Below are 22,554 nucleotides of genomic sequence, written 5' to 3' on the forward strand. Positions count from 1 at the left end.
TCTTTCAGTGGGGAAAAAACTTTTTAAAATGTTAACTGAGCAACTGATAATCACTTGAGGTTTTCTAGCTAGCAAACAGGAGGATGTCTTATGAAAAGGTCTGCCAATTCGTTATTTCTACTCTATCTGCAGGGCACTTTCAGGCAGAAAGGAGAAAGACAATGTGATTTCTTTCACAGACTTCTGTCCTAACACCAAAAATAAATTCTGAACTCCTGCCAACTAGCTGAAGTCCTACACAGAGCCCTCTCTGCTGGATTCAATGCCCACAGTGCCTGGCACACAGTGAGAATTTAATAAAGTGCTTTTAGAACTGAATGAAATAGCCCCCTTATCGGGATAGGCAACATAACCACTTGTTTCAAAATCGCACTACATCTCTTATCAACCACAACAAAATAAAGTAAAAAAAATGGGAAGGATCCTATATTTAAATTTTTGCCTGATACAGATTTGTCCCTTAATGGGAAAACGAAACATAAATGTCAACACTCCTCAAATAATTTACATAGAACATAATCTCAATTAGATGTCAACAGAATTTTTACTAAGAACCTAAGAAAATTATTTTAAATAATAATTATTTTAAATGCCATTTGGAAAAACAAATAGTCAAGGAAAATACTCAAAAAAGAACAGTAAGGGGAAACGTCATCAGCTATTAAAGCCTTACAAAAACAACCATTAAAAGTGCACCGCTTCTTTTTATGGCTGAGTAATATTCCATTGTATATATGTGCCACATCTTCTTTATCCATTCATCTGCTGATGGACACTTAGCTAGTGGGAAGCAGCCACATAGCACAGGGAGATCAGCTCGGTGCTTTGTGACCACCTAGAGGGGTGGGATAGGGAGGGTGGGAGGGAGGGAGACACAAGAGGGAAGAGATGGAACATAGGTATATGTATAACTGATTCACATTGTTATAAAGCAGAAACTAACACACCATTGTAAAGCAATTATACTCCAATAAAGATGTTAAAAAAAAAAAAGTGCACCGCGGGTGAAGGGACAGCTGAGGCAATAAAAGAGCACAGAAAACACACAAAAAAAGTAAATTCTTCAAGAGTATGAGAAAGGCATAACAAAACAAAGGAAAAGGAAAGGCTGCTTGATAAAGGGTGCAAGGATAAGTGATTAGCAATTTGAGAGCCTCCTGGCCTTTCCTGCTCAAAACCCTCGACACCGACCAACAGGGCTGGGCCTCTGGCTGCCTTATGACGTTACCTGTGTCCCTGAGGAGCCCGCTCTAGGCAACCCAGCAGCTTCCTTCTTCAAATATGCCAAGTGCCCTCCTACCCCAGAGCCTTTACACTTGCTTGCCCTCTGCTTTCACTGCTCTTCTGCCAGAATCCTTCACCACAGCTCACTCCCTTCCTCATGTGGCTCTTTGCTCACAGTCTCTTCAGAGAGGCCTTCCCTTCCCTTCCCCCCTTTCCAAAACAAAAGCCTCCCTCCCCACTGAATCGCCCTCTATCCCCTTTAGCCCATTTTATTTTTCCTCATCTCACTGTCCAACACTGTATGTGTATTTATGCTTTGTCTATCTCCTCCCACCAGAACACAAGTATGGGGACAGTCGGATTTTGTTCGCTGTTGGGTTGCCCGTACCTGCGACAGCTCCTGGCACACAGCAGAGGCTCAGTATTTGCTGAATGAATGTGATACAGATACACCAGGAGAAAACAGAATCGAGTATTTACCAAAGCTCTACCTAAGCTTAGAAGTGTTAGAAGAAATCAAAGAAGAGGATCAAGAAGTTTGACTAAAAATTTAAAACAGGGCTTCCCTGGTGGCGCAGTGGTTAAGAATCCACCTGCCAATGCAGGGGACATGGGTTCGATCCCTGGTCCGGGAAGATCCCACATGCCATAGAGCAACTAGGCCTGGGCGCCACAACTACTGAGCCCACGAGCCACAACTATTGAAGCTCGTGCACCTAGAGCCCGTGCTCTGCAACAAGAGAAGCCACTGCAATGAGAAGCCCGTGCACCACAATGAAGAGCAGCTCCCGCTTGCCACAACTAGAGAAAGCCCATGCGCAGCAAGAAGACCCAACGCAGCCAAAATTAAATAAAAAATTTATATAAAAAAATTTAAAACATCCTTGTTTAAAAAGAGAAGGAAAATTCAGTCATAAAAAAATATAGAAATTATTATTGTCCTTATCACTGAAGGTTTGTGGGTGTGGAGTGGATTATATTACATCCACATGAAATACTATGCAGAAGGTGAGCCATGAAGACTATGCTTCCTGTAACGACATGGAAAACTGTTGCCGTTTAATAAAGAGCAGGATTTTAATATGTCAACTCTATTTACAAGCCATAAACTAAAAGGAATGGTAGATACTTTCTTAGGTGCTTGTCGGCCCATACTCCACCATTCTCTGAGCATCCTCTGCCCTTTTCACACCCCCCAGGCATGTTTGTACTGCACACGGATCTTTATTGAGACATGCAGGATCTTTCATTATGATGCATGGGCTTCTCTCTAGTTGTGGCATGCAGGTTTTCTCTTCTCTAGTTGTGGTGCACAGGCTCCAGGGTGCGTGAGCTCTGTAGCTGTGGCACGTGGGTTCCAGGGCACATGGGCTCTGTAGTTTGCAGCACACAGGCTCTCTAGTTGAGGCGCATGAGCTCAGTAGTTGTGGCACGTGGGCTTAGATGCCCCGCGGCACGTGGGATCTTAGTTCCCTGACCAGAGATCAAACCCGAGTCCCCTCCATTGTAAGGTGGATTCTTTACCACTGGACCACCAGGGAAGTCCCTGCTCACACTCTTGAGTTGGTATCTATTATTTAAAACTTAAAAAAAAATCTAGTCCACAACAGAAAAACAACTAAAACAACTAAAAACTAAATCTTTGGATGTTTGGGTATAGGTGATTGTACTTTTTTGATGCCTTCATTTTCCTCACTTTGGCCATAAAAAAAAAAAAAAAGCATTTGTTTTGCAATTTTAAAAAATGCTGTAAAATAGGTATGAAAATAGATTCAAAGGGTATATAATATGCCAAAGTACCAGAGATTGTATTGGAGTAATTTATGCTTTTTTCTGTATTTTTAAAACTTCCTAAAATGCAGATACTATTACTCTTATGATTTAAAAAATTACACTTTTTCAGAAAGCACCATCTTGACTTTTATCAAGAACACTGTAACATCTCCAACAGGAATGCTGAACCTTCCAGATATCTGTACCCACCTTCCATTACTTTTAGAAGTTTACCCCTCAATGTTAAATCATTCTGTAAACTGCTACTAACTTTCAAAGGTAATCATGATTCTTTTTTACTATTTTAAAAAGAGCTGAAATAAACATCATAGTACATACTCCTTGCATTTATGTAAATGCATATTTTTCACGTAAAGGAATTTTAATTTAGGTTTTATACCTGCATGTAGAGCCTTCAGTCATGTGTTTTTTGCCATCTGTGTTATCTTTGAAGAAGTGCCTGAACCTTTTTAGAATTGGGTTGTTTATCTTCCTGTTAGAGTTATAAGGGTTCTGTACATATCCTAGATACAGGTGCACTCTTGTACATGTTTTGCCAATATTTCCTCCCATAAAATAGCTTGCATTTTCATAACAGTGCTTATTGAAGAGAAAAACTTCCTAATTTTGACAATCCAATTTATCAATATTTTATCACTCATCCTTTGTGTCATATTTAAGAAATCTTTGCAAAACCCAAGGTAACTAAGATTTTCTCCTGTATTTTCTTCTAGAGTTTTATGGTTTTAACTCTTATGTTCATTTCTGTGACCCATCTAGATCTAATTTTTACACACGTTCCTTGTTTTGAATATAGCAATCCAACTTTTTCAGTGTCATCTGTTGACAATTTTATCCTTTCCTCACTGATTGCCTCTGACACCTTTGACAAAAATCAATTGTGTGTAAATATATTTATATATTTCTGCACTCTCTCCTGTTCCATAGACCTATATATCTATCCTTACCACAGTGACTAGGCTAAGGAATACCTAGATAGTAAATAATAGTAACATTTCTGGGTGTGTCTGTGAGGGTGTTTCTGGGTGAGATTAGCATTTGAATCAGTAGACTGAGTAAAGATCTGACCTCACCAATGTGGGTAGCATCATCCAATCCACTGAGGGCCTGAATAGAACAAAAAGGCAGAGAAAGGACAAATTCTCTCTTCTTGAACTGGGAAATCCATCTATTTCTGCCCTCGAACATTGGATCTCCTGGTACTCTGGCCTCTGGCTGCCCCCCCTCCCCAGGGCTCAGGCCTTTGGATTCAGTCTGAATTATACCATCAGATATAATTATTTTCTCTCTCTGTCTCTCTCTCTGTCTCTCTCTGTCTCTGTCTCTCTCTCTCTCTCTCTATATATATATATATAAAACTGCTTCTGTTTCTCTAGAGAACCCTGACTGTAACTACAAGGCAGCCTAAGTCCTCCAATTTTGTTCTTTTCCAAAGTTGTTTTGGGTATACTAGGTCTTTTCCATTTCCAAATAAAATTTGTAATCAATTTATCATTTTCTACAAAATGGCCTGCTGGAACTTTGACTGGGATTGCACTGAATTGCTAGATCTACTTGGAGAAAACTGACAACAATGTCAAGTCTCCTGATCCCTGAAAATAGTACCCTTCCCCATATAGATATTCTTAAATTTCTCTCACCAATGTTCAATGTGCACAAGTCTTACACATCTTGTATCAAGTTTATTCCCAAGTATTTCATGAAATTTTAATGCCATTATAAATAATATGCTTTTTCATTTTCTACTTCTGAGTAGTATACAGAAATATAATTGATTTTTGTATGTTGAACTGGCTCACTAATTAGTTCTACCAGGTTGTTGTAAATTTCTTAGAATTTTTTTACCTGGATGATCAGAAGAATAAGAATTCTTTTTCAGTCTGAATGTCTTCTATTTCTTTTTCTTGCTTTGTTGCACTGGCTAGGTCTTCCAATACAATGTTAACAGGTGTGGAGAAAGGGAGGTAAATCAGGTCCCTGTAACTCTATTATGGCCAAAAGCAGAAGCCTCTCCTGATGTCTGAAGTTTGTATTGCACATATAGGTCTTTAAACTACCTGGAATTTAGTATCCACTATGAAATGGGTATTTAAAATTCCCTGTTACTATATGGACAGCTAATTACTAGATTCTTTCCTCATCCACCTATCACGCCACTTTTGTCACCTCCTAAGTTCCCATGTGTACATGTTTTAATTTCTAAACTGTTCACCTACCCTGAACCAATACCAATTCAAGATCTTGCTAAGTGATTTTATACATTCCATGACTTTAAATAACTCTACAGTATATACTAATGATTCCCAAATTTGTATCTCCACCCAGACCTCTCCCCTAAACTCAAACTTCTACTTCCAACTCTATCATTTAGATTGTATAGTATTTCAAATTCTTAATGTCTTAAAAACTAGGCCCCTAATTCTCAGCAACTGCTAACCTGCCCCTCCTGCAGTCTTCTCCTTCTCATGAATTGGAAATTCCATTCTTTCAGGTCCTCAGTTCAAACACTGGAAAGTCATCCTTGACTCGTTTCTTTCATACCTCACATCCAAGCCATCAGAAAATCCTAACCACTCTACTTTCAAAATATGTAAAACAAACAATCCAACCACTTACTACCACTTTTATTGCCACTATCCTGATCCAAGCCAATATTACCTCTCACCCCGATTATCCCAACAGCCTCTCAACAGCTATCCTCCCCTGCCCACCTAGGGTCTAGTCTCCTCACGGCAACCAGAGGGATCATTTTTCATAACGTAGGTCAGATCGCATCACTGCTCCATTCTAAACCCTCCTGCATCTTCCCATCTCTCAGAGTAAAAGCCAAAATGCAATAATTCAATAAAGCCAAATTACAATAACCTGAAAGGCCTTTCATGATCCAGTTCCCATTGCCTCTCTAACCCCCTCCTCCGACCACTCTCCTTCTCTCACTCTGCTCTGGACATCCTGGCCTCCTTGCTTTTCCTGACACATCACGCACACTCTCACCTGTTTCCTCTGCCTAGAACCAAGCCCGTCTCCCAGATATTGACATGGCTTGCCCCCTCACTTCAAGTTTTAATTGCCATCCTAACAGAGAAGCTTCTCCTGCCACCCCATACAAAGAAGGAGCCCTCTATACATGCAACACACTCTGGATCCCATTTCCCTGCCTTTTCCCCCCTCAGAGCACTTATCACATCTGACATATAAATACCTGCTTTTCTATTTGCATTTTATTGGCCTTACCTTGTTAGGATGCAGGTTCCATGAAAGCAGGAACTTGCCTGTTTTTTTTTCTTCACTGTTCTAGGTCCCTAGTCCCTGGAGTAGTATCTGGCACATAAGCACTCAAATATTTGTTGAAGAAACGAATACTTTACCTACCAGAGGTTCCTAATTGGTCCTTTTATCCAGCAAGGGCAAGCCCTCACGGCTTCTCTCCCCCTTTAAAATTCTCTGCCCTCGACTTTTCTGTATAAATTTAGAATCAGCTAGTCAAGTTCTATGAAAACCTTTTGAGGATTCTGGCTGGGACTGCTTTGAATTATAAATTAATTTGAGGAGAACTGTTAGCTTTTCAATGTTGAGGTCTTTCTCCACCAAAAACATGGAGGGTTCTCCATTTTTTAGGTCTTTTTTTACATCCTTCAGCTGTGTTTATAATTGCCTCCATTAAAAAACCTAAAGCTCGTTTCTCAAATATGTTCCTACTTTTTTTGCTATCCCCCAAAACATTACCTTTTTAAAAATTACATTTCTAAGTGTCACAATGAAATCAAGCTCTTTTTCTACTGCCTTGGTCCTCCTTAACTTCAAACATACTTAAATTCCCCGTGCCTAAAAAATCTTCCACTTGGCCATGGAGCTATCCTCTGTTCTTACATATTGCAAAGAAGCAGGTAAGTAATGCTGCCTCAGCCTCCTCATTTCCTACTCAGTCATTACCCCTAACCTAGCCTTCACTCAACTACCCAGTGAAAACTGCTCTTTCAGAAAGGACCACTGGGCACTGTGTCACTGAATTCCACAGCCTTTTCTCAGTGTTTATCTTCTTCAGTCTAGGATGCTCGCAACACCAATAACATCCTACCCCTTTAGCTCTGCATTTACTCTCTTCCTTTGGCTTCCATGGAACTGGCATTTCCCTCCTGTCTCCTGAGTGCTTCCCCTTCTGCATCCTCCAATTTCTCTTCTAACTTATTCCTGGAAGAACCTATGTCTACCTCAGGGATACAGGAAAAGCCTCTCTGGGGAAGCCGAGTTTGAGCTAATTCTTAAGGTGAGACTAGAGTTTACCACATGGACAAGAAGGAAAAGGGTATTCCTGGCAGAGAGAGCATAAGCAGAGTGAGGACAGCACGGTTAACTAGAGAGCCTCAAACAGCTCAGTACGTCTAGAGCTGCAATGTCCAATATGGTGGACACTAACCACATGTGGCCATTCAGTACTTGAAATGCATCTAGTTCAAGCTGAGATGTGCTGTGAAGTGTAAAACAGACACCAGATTTCAAAGACTTGGTACCAAAAAAGGAATGTAAAACGTCATTGATAATTTTTTTTTCACCAGTTACATGTTGACATGGTATTTTGGATATACTGCTTTAAATAAAATACATTATGAAAATTAATTTCCTGTTTCTTTTTACTTTTAATATGTGGGTCCCATTGTATCTCTACAGAACAGTGCCAGTCTAGGGCGTAAGGGCCAAGTCAAAAGAAGAGAGGAAGAAGCGTGAGATTCTATAGTACATTTTCTTTCTCCTTTCTACACCCATTGATGTTACTAAAGTTCACGTCCTAATTACCTCTCACCTAAGACCATTTCAATGGCCCTACTGATCCCTCCCTACAGTCTTGGGCCTGTCACAACCCATCCTAGATATTGTAACCATATTAATCTTTTTAAAGCACCTCATCCCTCCACTCCTCAGAGTCTCCTTGACCTTGAAATTAAGGGGCAAAACAGTCTGGCATTTTGAGGCTCGCCACGATGGACGCTAATCTGCAGTTACAGGATTCCCCAGTATTGCTCCCCTTCATACCCTTGGATGTGTCAAACTGGAGATGTCACCTCAACTTGACTTACATTTTTCACTTTACTACCTTTGCTCATAATCTTGCCTCTGCCTACAACACCCTTTCCCAAAATTCAGCTTACCAATATCTTACTAGATAATAATAGTATTGTTTTATTTAAAAGGAAAAAAATATATTGGGGGGCCTTTTGTTAGAGATACAAATTGAAGTACTTAGAGATGAATTTTTTTTTTTTTATCTTACTAGGACTCCAGGGTCTGTATAAAAGATGTATTCCTTCAGGAAGCTATATCTAATCGCCCCAAACCTTCAACAAACATGCAACTTGTAGGAGGCATCAAATGCTACACATTACTCTAGGTGCTGGGTAAACTAGAGAGTAAAATGTTAGCCCTCCCCTTAGGAGCTCAGTCTCATGGGAGACAGCTACATAAGTCAACAACTGCCACGGAGAACAACTGAAGCTATGAAGAGATCAACACAGGGTCCTATGGGACCACAGACAAGTCCTAATCCAGGCCGATGGTCGGCAGAGGGAAGCATCCTAAAAAGGGATGCAGAATAGCCCTAATGAGCTGTTCCTCCACTGATTACCCAATACACCTTTTACAGCTCCTCTTATGGTCATCCAATTCTGTCTTTGATGCTTCGTGCATGTACAGTCTATCCTCATTGTTTGTGAATTCCACATCTGCAAACTCGCCAATTGTTAAAATGTACTTTAATCTCAAAGTCAATACTCATGGCAATTTTTTGGTCATTCACAGACACATCCAGATCGGTAAAAAACTTGAGTCTTCTGATGCACACATTCCCTGAAGTGGAAAAGCTGGTGCTCTGCCTTCTTGTCTCAGCTCTCGTACTGTGAACAAGTGTCCTCGTCACAGTCTACCTAGTGCCACATTTTTCGCGTTTTGTTTCTGGTGATTTCACTGTTGAAACTGGCCCCCAAGCACAGGGCTGAAGTGCTGTCTAGTGCTCCTAAGTGCAAGAAGCCTGTGATGTGCCTTCTGAACAGAGTATGTGTTACACGAGTTTAGTCCAGGCATGAGTATAGTGCTCTTGGCAGTGAGCTCAGTGTTAGTAAGTCAATAACGTACACTGAATAAGGTGTTTTTAAACAGAAGCACGCATAAGACAAGGCTACGTGTTGATCAGTGGATGAAAATGCTGTGACCAAAGGCTCACAGGAACTTAACTCTGTATTTCCCTCATAAGCAATGGTTCAGTATCCACTAATTCAGAGGTCACAGCAATGTTATAGAACATAACTACCACAAATAACAAGAGTCAACTGTACTTTCTTTCCCTTGAGGGTGGAAATCAGATCTTAGGCATCATTAGTGCCTCATATGAAACAGGCATTATTAAACATTTAGGTCTTAACTGAGAAGTAAATTAATAAATTTTTTCTTTCGTGTAAATGCCTTGACTTCAAAATTAAACAGGGACCACACAGTTTAACAAAGGCTGGGCACTAAAACAAAACACTTCATTTCTTTACAGCTTCAAAATGACCAACAATGGCTTTCACCAACATGCTTACCATTTTTGTTCTTCAGATTAGGGTCTGCTCCACTTTTCAGAAGCTTTAAGGCACATTGTTTATGAGCCCGATAGGCGGCACAATGCAAGGGTGTATTTCCTAACTGATCCGAACAGTTAACAGCAGGAGGATTCGGCCTGTTGAGCTGACAATTGAAGAAATACAATGCAGATTACATACCAAAGACAGACTTTCTTCCATGAAACCCATGATGGTACCGTATAACTGAAAATTCAGGCGGACCCTCATGCTCCAGAGCCTGATGAGCAGTGGGGCTCCTCAGCATCTCAACTGTCAGTGGTTTCCTGCTCACAAAATCAGCCAACCCACGTCACTCCCCATGCTGTCCTCAAGCTGCCACGGAATCTCAGGCCCCACGCTCCCCTGACAGCAGACACCACACACTACACCGGGGCCACCCCACTCACCCCTGGACACTGGGATCCCACTAAGATTCTTTCGCCCCTACCAGTCTTGCAATTCACACTTGTGACAGCAAAATTACAAATTGGTCTACCACAGTCATTCAGAAGCATTAAAACCATAAATGTGGGCTTCCCAGGTGGCGCAGTGGTTGAGAGTCCGCCTGCTGATGCAGGGGACACGGGTTCATGCCCCGGTCCGGGAGGATCCCACGTGCCGCGGAGCGGCTGGGCCCGTGAGCCATGGCTGCTAAGCCTGCGCGCCCAGAGCCTGTGCTCCGCAACGGGAGAGGCCACAACTGTGAGAGGCCCGCGTATCGCAAAAAAAAAAAAAAAAACCATAAGTGTTACACATGTAAATGTTAAAGGTCTACTGAATTTGTTGTTCCCAGCTGACTCCTTTAAAAAGTTCTTTTTAAAGGAGTCTCCATTTCACAAAGTTTAAAATATGTTTTAGGCACTATACTTGGAAACCAGAGAGGCCTTTTCAAACGAACTGAAGTAACTTTAAGGCAAATGGCCGTGCTTCAGTCTTGAATTTAGACTACATTCAGAGTTTTGTGTTTAATGAGACTATTTTCAGGAAATGGAAACTGGAAAGTAGGTCTTCTAAGAAGAAAAAGAAATGGGTAAGTTTTCAGTCTGTTCTAACATGATATAAATATTTCAAAAATATTGTCTCTTGTTTGTATGTTATTTTCTAGAACTATAGCATACCTTTCAGAAATAATTGCTCATCAAAATTAGAGAAAGGTATTCCTTTATAGGTCTTATATATTATATGCCAATTTTAAATTGGATTAATCATGAAGAAAAAAAACTATCCTTATATTAAATGTTTACCATGAAAAACTAAATTCTTAACCATTAGGTTTTCAAGTAGAAGTGGGGTAGTAAATCAGAAATTCAGAGAAAAATGTAATCATTTAAAATATATCCTGCTTAAACTATTACCATGCTGTGTTTTCAGATATTTAAAGACTTCTGTTCTATTATTATGATCTCGAGTAGTCTAGTCCCACAATTTGACTACGTTATGAACTCAACGTTAAGTAAAAAATTTCTTCAGCTTTTCTAAGCAAATTGTCTGAATTAGGCACAAGAATAATTTGTGAAAATTCATGTTTAAGTAGCAGTTACCCTTTTGTTTGTTTGTTTTTTGTTTTTGCAGTATGCGGGCCCCTCACTGCTGTGGCCTCTCCCATTGCGGAGCACGGGCCCAGCCGCTCCGCGGCATGTGGGATCTTCCCGGACTGGGGCACGAACCCGTGTCCCCTGCATCGGCAGGCGGACTCTCAACCACTGCGCCACCAGGGAAGCCCAGAAGTTACCCTTTTTTATGTATCTTGAAGGTATTCGCTTATCTGTTTCTAACTGGGGCGGTCACTTAATGTTTTCAATAATCTTTTACCTGGAGAGTGAAATACCTGTATTTCCAGGGAAAAACTGTAGTCCTTTGATTATGCGAAACGCTGATTTAAATGGGCCTCCTGCAGTAAAACTTGTAAATAAGGGACTATCCCAAATTCAGTAGCTATTTACTGTTCCATCTTTTTTTCCTTAATATCTTAATAAACTTCACACCTTTCTGGAAAAAAAAAAAATTCCCTGCAGAGTAAAGAATAGATTTGTTTTTGTTTTTACCAGAGCTGTGAGTTCCGCTGTTCTGCCTTCTCTTGCTGCTGCTAAAAGTAATTCTTCAAGCTTTCTTTGTTGAGTCCTTTCTACAGCTGCAAAAGGAAAAGTACATATTATTCTACTTCTAGTCTGGATCCTATTAGCAAATTTATCACAAAGATGTATAGAGAACAAAGTGATCATGGTAAGAAAAGTCACAATGTTTTGAACTGTAATTCAAATGCTGTTAGACTTTACTGTTATTCTCACTGCCTTTATTTCAGACTACAGAGTTCAACTTCCCTCAGGTTCAGATGAATTTTTGTTTTCAATTCAGAGGTCCTTAAGTACATTACTCACGACAACACCCAACACAAGTAATTATGAATTACTTTTGCATGCTGAAATACTATTATATATGTGCCTTGGAAAGGTAGATAAGTGGGGAGAGGTGCTGATACCTTCCAGAACCTTAGAATGCAAAAATAATAAGAAATAGCGTTGGTAGGAAGACATACACACCATATAAATATATTTAGGTTTATATATACTTACATACTTCTACCTAAGAATATTTTATTTCTTTAACAAACACTCTAGCACTTACTACGTGCCAAATACCTTTCAAAACACTTAAACAACATTAACGCATTAAATCCTCATAACTACTCTTTGAAGCGTTACTATTTTCACAATTTTATAAATGAAGAAACTGAGGCAGCAAGAGGTTAAGGAACTTAACCTAAGCCACACAGCCGGGATGTGGAGGAGCTGGGACTTGACCTTCGGCAGGTGGGTTCCAGAGTCCATGCTTTTACCATGACTCTGTGCTGCTCGTACTTGCAGGGAATGAGAGCAGTATGATTTAAGGGACGAGAGTATGTAATAAGGTCTCATTTCTGCTATGTTTGAGTTCTGTTTTGGCTTACAGAAAAGAAACAATTTCATAGAAAGGCTTAATAATAATCCCCCTTAAAATATGTGTACAATGTCCTGTGCAAAGGCTGCAAGGGAGGAACTATAAAAGGTTTCCTAGGTCTCCCCGAGAAATAATGAACATTTATTAATAGTTAGTAATTACTATGCGCTAACAGTTGTTCGAGACACTACGCATGCCCTTGCATTTCAACTACAGGAAACACATAGCTTGAATACAGGAATAGCTGGAACCAGTTTAACTTTGTCTTAAGAACGGACTAACATTACTAATATACCATCATCTTCTTTTCTCACATTTTTATTTCCACACCCACTCCCTCTCTCTCCACTTTGGAGGAAGGCTGCCACGCCTCCACACATGCTCCCAACACTGCTTTCTTTTGCTGGGATTCATGCTCTTCAGTCTTTCCTCTAAGGCCACTGGACTGTGAGCTTTGGAGAACAGTCACGTCCCCACCCTTCCCTACACACCTGTACTACTACATGTATTACCTGGAGCTGTAATTTATCCCTGCAGTCATTCTCGAAGTCAGGTACCTGTTCTTGCTCTTCTGTGTATCCTAGACATTTATGACAGTATCTGGCACAATGCATATCTAGCCAATAAATATTCACTGAATAATCAAACAATGTTTAATAATGTTTGTTCTAGACTTTAAGGAAGGGTGGTAAATGTTTCTCTCTAGATTGTCTAGGCTCATCAATGAAGGAAAACTGGATTTGGAGTTGAAAACCCTGCTTGTGTTCCTGTCCTGTGTTCCTTCTGGACACTGAAAGAAGACTGCTGATCCAGCCTATAAAAACAAATATTCCAATTTGCAGACTCAAGGCTTCTAGAGTGCCCATAATGTTCTGTTCCTTGACATGGGTGCTGTCTACATGGATGTGTTTCCCTTGTGAAAACCGCAAGCTGTGCATTAATAATGTGTACTTTTATCCATATATTTTATACCTTAATGTTTTTTAAAGCAAATACTCCATCCCCCAAATAATTTGTCTTATAAATTTTATTTTCATTTTTTATAATATTTATCTATTTATTTATTTATTTTGGCTGCATCCATCCATCTATCTATCTAACTATCTATTTATTTTGGCTGCCCTGGGTCTTAGTTGCGGCACTCAGGATCTTCATTGAGGCATGCGAGCTCTTAGTTGCAGCACGCATGTGGGATCTAGTTCCCTGACATGGGATCAAATCTGGGCCCCCTGCATTGAGAGTGCAGAGTTTTACCCACTGGACCACCAGGGAAGTCCCTGTCCTATAAATTTTAAATTTGATATGACTATAAACTAACTCTTTGTCTTTCTTTTCAATCAGAATCCAGAGTTAGTAGGGATCACAGAGATCATGAAGCCTAACTCCATCCTGATAAGACACTTACATACATGCCCAGCGTAGGTTAAATAGCAGTACACTTCAAATGCAGGTGAGAACCTACCAAATGTACTTCATTAACAACAGAAAATCACCCTTTTGCAATCTCTATAGTAAAGAGTGATTCAGGCAAGAATTATCAACGAATGCTAAAATCACTGATTTAAAGTGATTTTATCCTGATTTCAGGATATTTACATGGTCTCAGTTTTTCTCCCCAAGGATTATTTATTAATTACAAAAGGGGGAAGGTAGCTTAACAGTGGACCACGTAGTGATCAGAGATAATTTCACCAGTAATGGAACAGAATGACATCATGTACCTCCTAATATGCACTGGTATAAAGCATAAAACCTTATCCTATGCCAAATACAACCTATGGCAAAATGAATATCCTGAATCTGATTATATGAGACAAGAAAAGCCCAAGTTGAGGGGCATTCTACAACAGTGATCTTATGATAATGATGTTAAATCTCATGAAATTGATCACTATATTGTGATTATATAAGGAAATATCCTTGTTCTTAGGAGATACATACTGAAGTACTTAGGGCTAAAGTATCATTATGTCTGCAAATTATTCCCTAATAGCACCACAAAAAAAAATTAAAAGTAAATAGATAACATTAAATAATATATAAAAAGGTAAACCAGATGTGGCAAAATGTTAATGACTGGTGACTAAGTGCAGATATACAAGTGTTTGTTGTACTATTCTTGAAACTTTCCCATAGGTTGGATATTTCTCAAAATAAAAAAAGTCAAACGATATGTAAAAGAAGGTACACTAGTCCTCTCTAGTGCCTGACAAGTAGAAATCTACCCTCTTCCAAACACTTCTAATCATGGGAAACTCACTACACCTTTCAAGGCAACCCAAGCCATTATTATAATACACTGGACCCAAAGATAAACTCCCTGGCATGCCATCAAGTGGATCGTCAACTGGCCCTGGTCGGCCTCAAATAAGAATACCCCTCTTCCAATATAACAGTTCTTGAGATATTCAAACATGATTCTGTTGTGTCTACTGATATCTGTCTTTCTGGGGTGAAACATTTCCTGTCTCTACATGCATTACCCTACAATTGGGTTTCTGGTCTACCTGTGGTCTTGGTGGGTTGTGGATGTACTCCCTGCAGTCTGATCCATTTAATGCACTATCCACAAATGATATCACACCTGGCTAAGGTGATCTCATCAGAGCAAAATCTCTATTTCTACTTCTATTACCCCAGCTAGGACCATACTGTAGCTGATAAATCGTTAAGTGTCCATCAAGTCAACTAAGCCCTTGTTCTTAGCACAGCTGGGTTTTGGTGGCTGTGAGAGTGGGTACTTAGAGCACGTCTTTACAGCTAGCCCCATTAAATGTCAACTTGTCAGGTGAACCCAACATCCCAGTCTGTCAGGAGAACGTCAGTTCTGGGTTCTCATCTTATTACAAATAAAATAATAGAACAGGATCAAAGACAGTACCTAATCCTCCCAATTAGATCATAATTTATTAAAGGGCAGGGATGACATATAATATGATCAATCTCCTCAAAATCACATAATACTGAGCCTTATAGAAGATGTTATGTGTTGATTTGTTTATTGAAAATGAGAGGGTTCATTTTAAATGCAAGAGCGCGTAGAGACGTTGATCTAAAGGTGTCTGACAAGCAGACAGTATCTTGTAACTAAAGAAACAAGGGAGATTTTAGGTTTCAAGGTCAACTGGAAAGTAATAAAAAGCAAGACCCTGCTTCGTACATAGATAAAAATACTAATAACAAATAAATCAACACCCTTGAAGTACAAAATTATCTTGCCCTTCTCTGAATTGCAAAGGAAAGAAACAAAGGATGTGTGTGAAACTGCAACTCTAATTCAATACCTTTATTCATAAAGTAGTAATTAAGAAATCTTCTCTTCTCAGGGACTTCCCTGATGGTCCAGTGGTTAAGAATCTGCCTTCCAATGCAGAGGACACAGGTTCAATCCCTGGTCGGGGAACTAAGATCCCACATGCCGCGGGGCAACTAAGCCCATGCGCTCTAGAGCCCACATGCCACAACTAGAGAGAAGCCCATGTGCCGCAACGAAGACCCAACGCAGCCAAATAAATTAATTAATTTTAAAAAAGGTAATCTTCTCTTCTCTACTATAGAAATGCTACCAAAAAAATAATTACAGCCAAAGCCCTGGATATTTGGGGGATAATCCTAACGAATGAAAGCTTCCCAATGTAAGCATCAAAGTATTTTTGTTTTAAACTATTTTTAGAGAAATCCCTAATATGTCTTCTTAAACGTAACTGAATCTTTGAAGTTCATCTAACAAAGAAGGTGATCCTTGAAGAATTTACTGTTGGCTGCTGTACTACAATGAAGCCCTCAGGGTAATGGAGCCGGCCAGAGCTATCTTCCCCAATATCACATGACTCCCAGTAGCTGCACCTCTTATAGTTTCCCTGTCCTGCGCTCTGTATTCCTTCATTATCATGCTTCTGCAGCCTTTCAGCCGTACTCCCTCATGTCTCTAATTTCTACTTTTAATTTTGTTGGAGATTTGATTTTTAAAACTCGCCATAATCTTATATAAAGAATTTAAAAGCTCTGCAGATACTCTCATATAGTTTTATGTCTAATCAGTGACTTGCAAACTACATTATCTTTAGACCACAGGCTTGGTGTCATCTATTTTGGCACCTCAGAAGCCATTTCTACTTCTATTCTGGACCGTGTCTATAACGAAAATAAATGTTGTTTAGATTAAGATTCATAATATTTACCTTCAAGCATGTTTCTGATTTCTTTGTCATGAGTGACTTCCTTTGCTGTCTGTCCATTCCCATTAACAACAGTAGTATGAGCATTATATTCTAAAAGAAGCATTACCAACTCCTAAAAAAGCAGAGAAATTATAGACTTTATTATATTATAGCCCTTTTTCAAATTACTAATTACTACTGAGTTTCTTCTACAATAGAAAGAATGACTAGGTAGGAATCTTTATATCACTTCAGTTCTGTCTGCATTATTGTGGTTCCTCAGTATTCACTTAAATTGACTACTACAATTCAACTAATTGTAGTAATGACTGATGCTGCCTAAACAGTTGCCAATCCACAATTAAACAGACAACTTCTGTAACTGATTTTTAAAGTAAATTACCTGGTTATTTTACCAAGTTGATTCATGCGGTCAAAACTAAATATGAGTTAACAAAGCCATTATTTAAATTAGTAATTTAAATTAGATAATTAGAGCAGATAATACATTCATTTAACATTATTCCTCCAAAAAATGTTGAAAAAAAATAATTTCCTCTACAGACTTAGATTTTTTAAAAGTTAATTATGATGTTTATAATAAATAGGACATTATTTTCTGAAGTGATATAGACTGACAGGATACAACACTATCAAAGGGATGCTTTATAATGAATCAAATGATCTCCTGAAGTCAATATTCAACAACGGAGCATAAGCTACATCATTCATATTTACTCTAAGTGGCTAACAGCTCTTTTAGGAATTTTTGTAGTAAAAAATGTTTAAATGCATATCTATCTAAACACAGACAGGAAGAAAACAAAATACTCATTGTCCTAGTCACTCCATGACCACTACAAACATTTTGGACGGTTTCTTTCTGATCATTTTTCCCTTGCATAAGTTTGAGATTTTTTTAACATAATTTTATTTATGACATAATTGCTTAAGTCATACTCCTTTTGCCTAATACATCAGTTTCCTGGATGTTATAGTGTCTATAAACATACTTTTCACTGAATATTATTCTATAAAATGTACTACCACATTTTACAAATAGAAAAACTGCTAAAAAGTCTAATATTTTAATAAAGTAAATTCTTATAAAATATCTTAGCATTTCCTATCATTTTAAAGGTAACATTTTGGAAGAAGTGTTTTCATAGTTTATGTAAACAGTTCATATTAGTAAAGAAAGCAGAACAACCCACAGAATGATAGAAAGTATTTATAAGTCATATATCTGATAAGGAAATTGTATCCAGAATATATAAAGAACTTTTACAATTCAACAAAAAGACAACCCAATTGAAAAAATGGTCAAAGATAAAGAAGAGCAATCAGAAAAGGAAATTAAGAAAAACAATTCCATTTACAATGGCATCAAAAAGAATAAAACGCTTAAGAATAAACTTAACCATGGAGGTGAAAGACTTGTACACTATAACTATGAAATATAGCTCAAAGAAATTAAAGAAGATATAAATAAGTGGGAAGACATCTAGTGATCATGAATGGGAAGACTTAATATTGTTGAGATGTGAACACTACCCAAAGCAATCTACAGATTCAATGCAATCCCTAACAAATCCCAATGATGTTTTTTCCAGAAACAGAAAATCCTATCATAAAATTCACAAGGAATCTCTAGAGATCCCAAATAGACAAAACAGTAATGAAAAAGAAGAACAAAGTTGGAGATCTCACACTTCCAGATTCCAAAACTTACCTCAAAGATAATCAAAGTAAGCAAAACAGTGCAATAATGACATAAAGATAGACATAGAGACCAATGGAATAGAAAAGAGAGCCCAGAAATAAACTCTCACATTTTGTTCAAATGATTTCCAACAAGAGTGCCAAGATCATTTGAAGGGGAAAGGACAGTCTCTTCAACAAATGGTGCTGGGAAAACTGGACATTCACATGCAAACAAATAAAGTTGGACCTGTATACTTTATACCACATACCAAAATTAACTCTATTAGGAAGAAAGACCTAACAGAAAACCTAAAACAAAAATCTTAGAAGAAAACATAAGAGAAAAGCTTCATAGCAGTCATTTCTTGGAATATGACACCAAAAGCATAGGTTAAAAAAAAAGAAAGAAACTGGACTACATCAAAATTAAAAACTCTGTACAACAAAGCACTATCAAGAGAGTGAAAAGGCAATCCAGAGTGGGAAAAAATATTTGCAAATTGGGTATCTGATCTAGGATTTATATCCAGAACATGTAAATAACTCCCAAAACTCAAAAACACCACCACCACCAAACTATCCGATTTTAAAAATGGGCAAAGAATCTGAAAAGGATACATACTGTATGTATGTGACATACACATGGAACTATGTGACATTCTGGAAAAGGCAAAACTATGGAGAAAGTAGAAAGATCAGTAGTTGCCAGGGATCTGGGTGGGAGGAAGGATGAACAGGTGGAGCACAAAGGATTTTTAGGGCAGTGAAAATACTCTATACGATATTATAATGATAGACACATATCATTAAACATTTTGTCCAAACCCAAAGAACGTACAACAACAAGAGTGAATGCTAAAGTAAACTATGGACTTAGGGTGCTTATGATGTGTCCATGTAGGTTCATCACTTGTTTTAACAAAAAAAAACAAAAACGAACCACTCTGGTGGGGCATGTTGATAATGGGAGAGACCATGTGTGTGTGGAGGAGGGCATACGTGGGAAATCTGTATCTTCCCCTCAGTCTTGCTGTGAACCTGAAACTACTCTACAAATTTGTCTTTCAAATACAAAAAATTTAAATAAATGGGCAAAGGATTCAATAGACATTTTTCCAAAGAAAGATGGCCAATAAGCATATGAACAGATGTTCAACATCACTAATCATTACGGAAATGCAAATCAAAACCAAATGAGATACCATTTCACAACCCTCAGGATGCCTAAAATGAAAAAGACTGACAATAACAAGTGTGATGAGGATGTGGAGAAACTGAAACCTTCATGCAATGCTAGTGGGAATGTAAAACGGTGCAGGTGCTTTGGTAATCAGTTTGGAAGCTCTGTAAAATACTAAACAGAGCAATGCCAAGTGGTGCAGCAATTCCACTCCTAGGTACATACCAAAGAGAAATGAAAACATACGTCCACGACAAAAATCTTGCCCATGAGTGTTCAAAGCAGCATTATTTATAATATCCCCAAAGTGAAAACAACCTAAATGTCCATCAACTGATAGTTGGATAAATAAAACGTGGTATGTCCATACAATGGAATATTATTGGGCAATAAAAAAGAATGAAATACTGATATATATTATAATCATGGATGAGCCCTGAAAACATTATGTTAAGAAGCCAGTCACAGAAAACCATGTATTATATGCTTCCATTTATATGAAATGTCTAGAATAGGTAAATCTATACAGACAGTAGATTAGTGGTTACCAGGGCCTGGGGGGAAGGGGTAATAGGGAGTGACAGCTCATGAGTACAAGATTTCTTTCCGGGATGATCCAAATGTTCTAAAATTATGTTGATGGTTGCACAAGTCAACATACCTGAACTACTGAATTGTACATGGGTGACTTGTATAGTATGTAAACTAGATCTCAATAAAGTGCCTATAAAAAAACAGCAGAGATATTCAAGTTTGGCACCACATGGCACATTCGAGTTAAGGAATGTTATTTCTCAACCTACCTCATCTAGTTGTTTTATACCATCTTTGCAACTGTACAGTGTTCTAGTAATTAATTGTCCTGATCTGAGTTTCAGGAAGGTATAAGAACTAATGTGGAACCTGACTGACATAAATCCTCAAAGGGCTGGACTACAGAAAATGGGCAGAGGGAATGGTATGCACAGAGGTAGAGAGGTACCTTTAAGAAAAGAGAATATGCTTCGATTATGTGGCAACAGGCTACAGGGGGAAATAGGGCAGACTTTCAGAGTTGCTATATGCAATCTCAGGGGTTCAGACTGTCCTGAAGGGAAGGGACACCTCTTAAAGGTTCCAGAGGAATGACTATCAGACTGCAAGTTACAAAAAACACCTGTCCACCCTGTGAAGAAGATTAAGGGCAAAACTTCTCAGAGTGTGGTCCCCAGACCTGTATGTAGCATCAGCTTCACCCATGAAATCGGCAGAAAGGCAAGTTCTCAAGCCCCATCTCAGACCCACTGAATCAGAAATGCCGGGGATGGGGTCCAGCAACTTGTATGTTAAGCATTTAAATAGAAGCGCTCAGGCAGGAGAAATCATCAGAAGAAGTTTTTATTCATTAAATCAGAATTAGAAAATAGAAGGCACCTGAAGAGACCAGTGGCTGGATGTCTAACTCGAGGAACATGAATGAAATACCCAAACAGAGAGCTCACCGCTGATTTTTAATACCTCAGTGGGTAGAAGAGGTTTTAACTTTCTTCAAAGGTCTGTTGCAGTATTATTCTTATGTTTAGAAAAAACGTTTTTAAGCCGAACTGTGCTTCTCTATGCCAAAATTACAGACCATCCTGCCAGAACTTCCCTGGTGGCCCAGTGGTTAAGAATCCGCCTGCCAATGCAGGAGACACGGGTTCAAGCCCTGGTCTGGGAAGGTCCCACATGCTGCAGGGGAACTAAGCCCGTGTGCCAAAGCTACTGAGCCTGAGCTCTAGAGCCCACGAGCCACAACTACTGAAGCCTGTGTGCTCTAGGGCCTGTGATCCACAAGAAGAGAAGCCACCTCAATGAGAAGACCACGCACTGCAACGAAGAGTAGTCCCTGCTCAACACAGCTAGAGAAAGCCCATGCGCAGCAACGAAGACCCAACGCAGCCAAAAATAAATAAAAAATTATATGTAAAAAGAAAAAGACCATCCTGCCCCCTTTAACAGTTTGTACACATACCAAAGGATTGTCATCCTCCTCTTCATCCCTCAGGATCTAGAATTCCTAATCTAGCCCTGAGAAGTCCCTGGTGCTTTCACACAAAATTCCAGCTCCAACCACTTTTCCCTCACAAGTTCTCCTTGCATCAACGGAATATGTGGTTCTCCTCTGAACTTTCTGCCAACTCTCCACATTATTTACTATTCACTTAACATACTTAAGCCCTTACATTGTACAAGGTCCTCCACCCGTCAGGGAAAACACTTAGGTAATGAATACTGAAGGGATCTGAGAAAGTGCTGACAAAAATCAGAGCTGAGATCAGGATACTGACTGGGACATCCCTGGACATGGTGGAATTGAGAGATTAGGGAAAAAAAAGCCATTGGGAGACAGAGCAGTCCAGGTAAAAAGCAATGAATATGTTCTCAAGCAGAGACAGTAGAAAGGATTTAAAGTGACAAGTACTTCAATGACCAATACAAATACTGCGTAAGGAGCTTGTGTGAAGGAAGAGGAGCCGCATTTTAGAAACATGAAATTCCAGATATCTGAGTGGCAAGTAAGGAGCCAAAACATGCAGCTAAACAGAAGACCTGGACACCTGGAAAGAAGTATGAGGTCAAAGTACAGATTTCCAAATAATCCCCCAGGAGAAATAATGAAGCCTTAAGAGTGGATGGGGGCTTCCCTGGTGGCACAGTGGTTGGGAGTCCGCCTGCCGATGCAGGGGACGCGGGTTCGTGCCCCGGTCCGGGAAGATCCCACATGCCGTGGAGCGGCTGGGCCCGTGAGCCATGGCCGCTGAGCCTGCGCGTCCGGAGCCTGTGCTCCGCAACGGGAGAGGCCACAACAGTGAGAGGCCCGCGTACCGAAAAAAAAAAAAGAGTGGACGGGTTTCTTAGGGGGACAGTTTCAAGAGAAAAGAGAAGAATGGTTTAAAAAAAAAAACAAACAGAAGAACACCTACAATGAAAGGTAAGGAAA

At 39.3% G+C, this 22,554-nt stretch overlaps 1 protein-coding gene across 1 annotated transcript in view; it reads right to left on the reverse strand.

Annotated features, from left to right (window-relative positions):
* OSBPL1A (oxysterol binding protein like 1A) overlaps positions 1–22,554 on the reverse strand; it is a 210,704-nt gene that overhangs the window by 154,010 nt on the left and 34,140 nt on the right. The window contains exons 6-8 of the mRNA XM_027127621.1: positions 16,730–16,841; positions 11,657–11,742; positions 9,591–9,735 (exon numbers count right to left, since the gene is read on the reverse strand). Coding sequence (XP_026983422.1) covers positions 9,591–9,735; positions 11,657–11,742; positions 16,730–16,841 — 343 coding nt within the window. The remainder of the gene's footprint in view (positions 1–9,590; positions 9,736–11,656; positions 11,743–16,729; positions 16,842–22,554) is intronic.

This window comes from Aethalodelphis obliquidens, unplaced genomic scaffold (assembly GCF_003676395.1).
Source record: "Aethalodelphis obliquidens isolate GAN/ISIS:26980383/991018 unplaced genomic scaffold, ASM367639v1 scaffold32, whole genome shotgun sequence".
NCBI classification, from domain to species: Eukaryota; Metazoa; Chordata; class Mammalia; order Artiodactyla; family Delphinidae; genus Aethalodelphis; species Aethalodelphis obliquidens.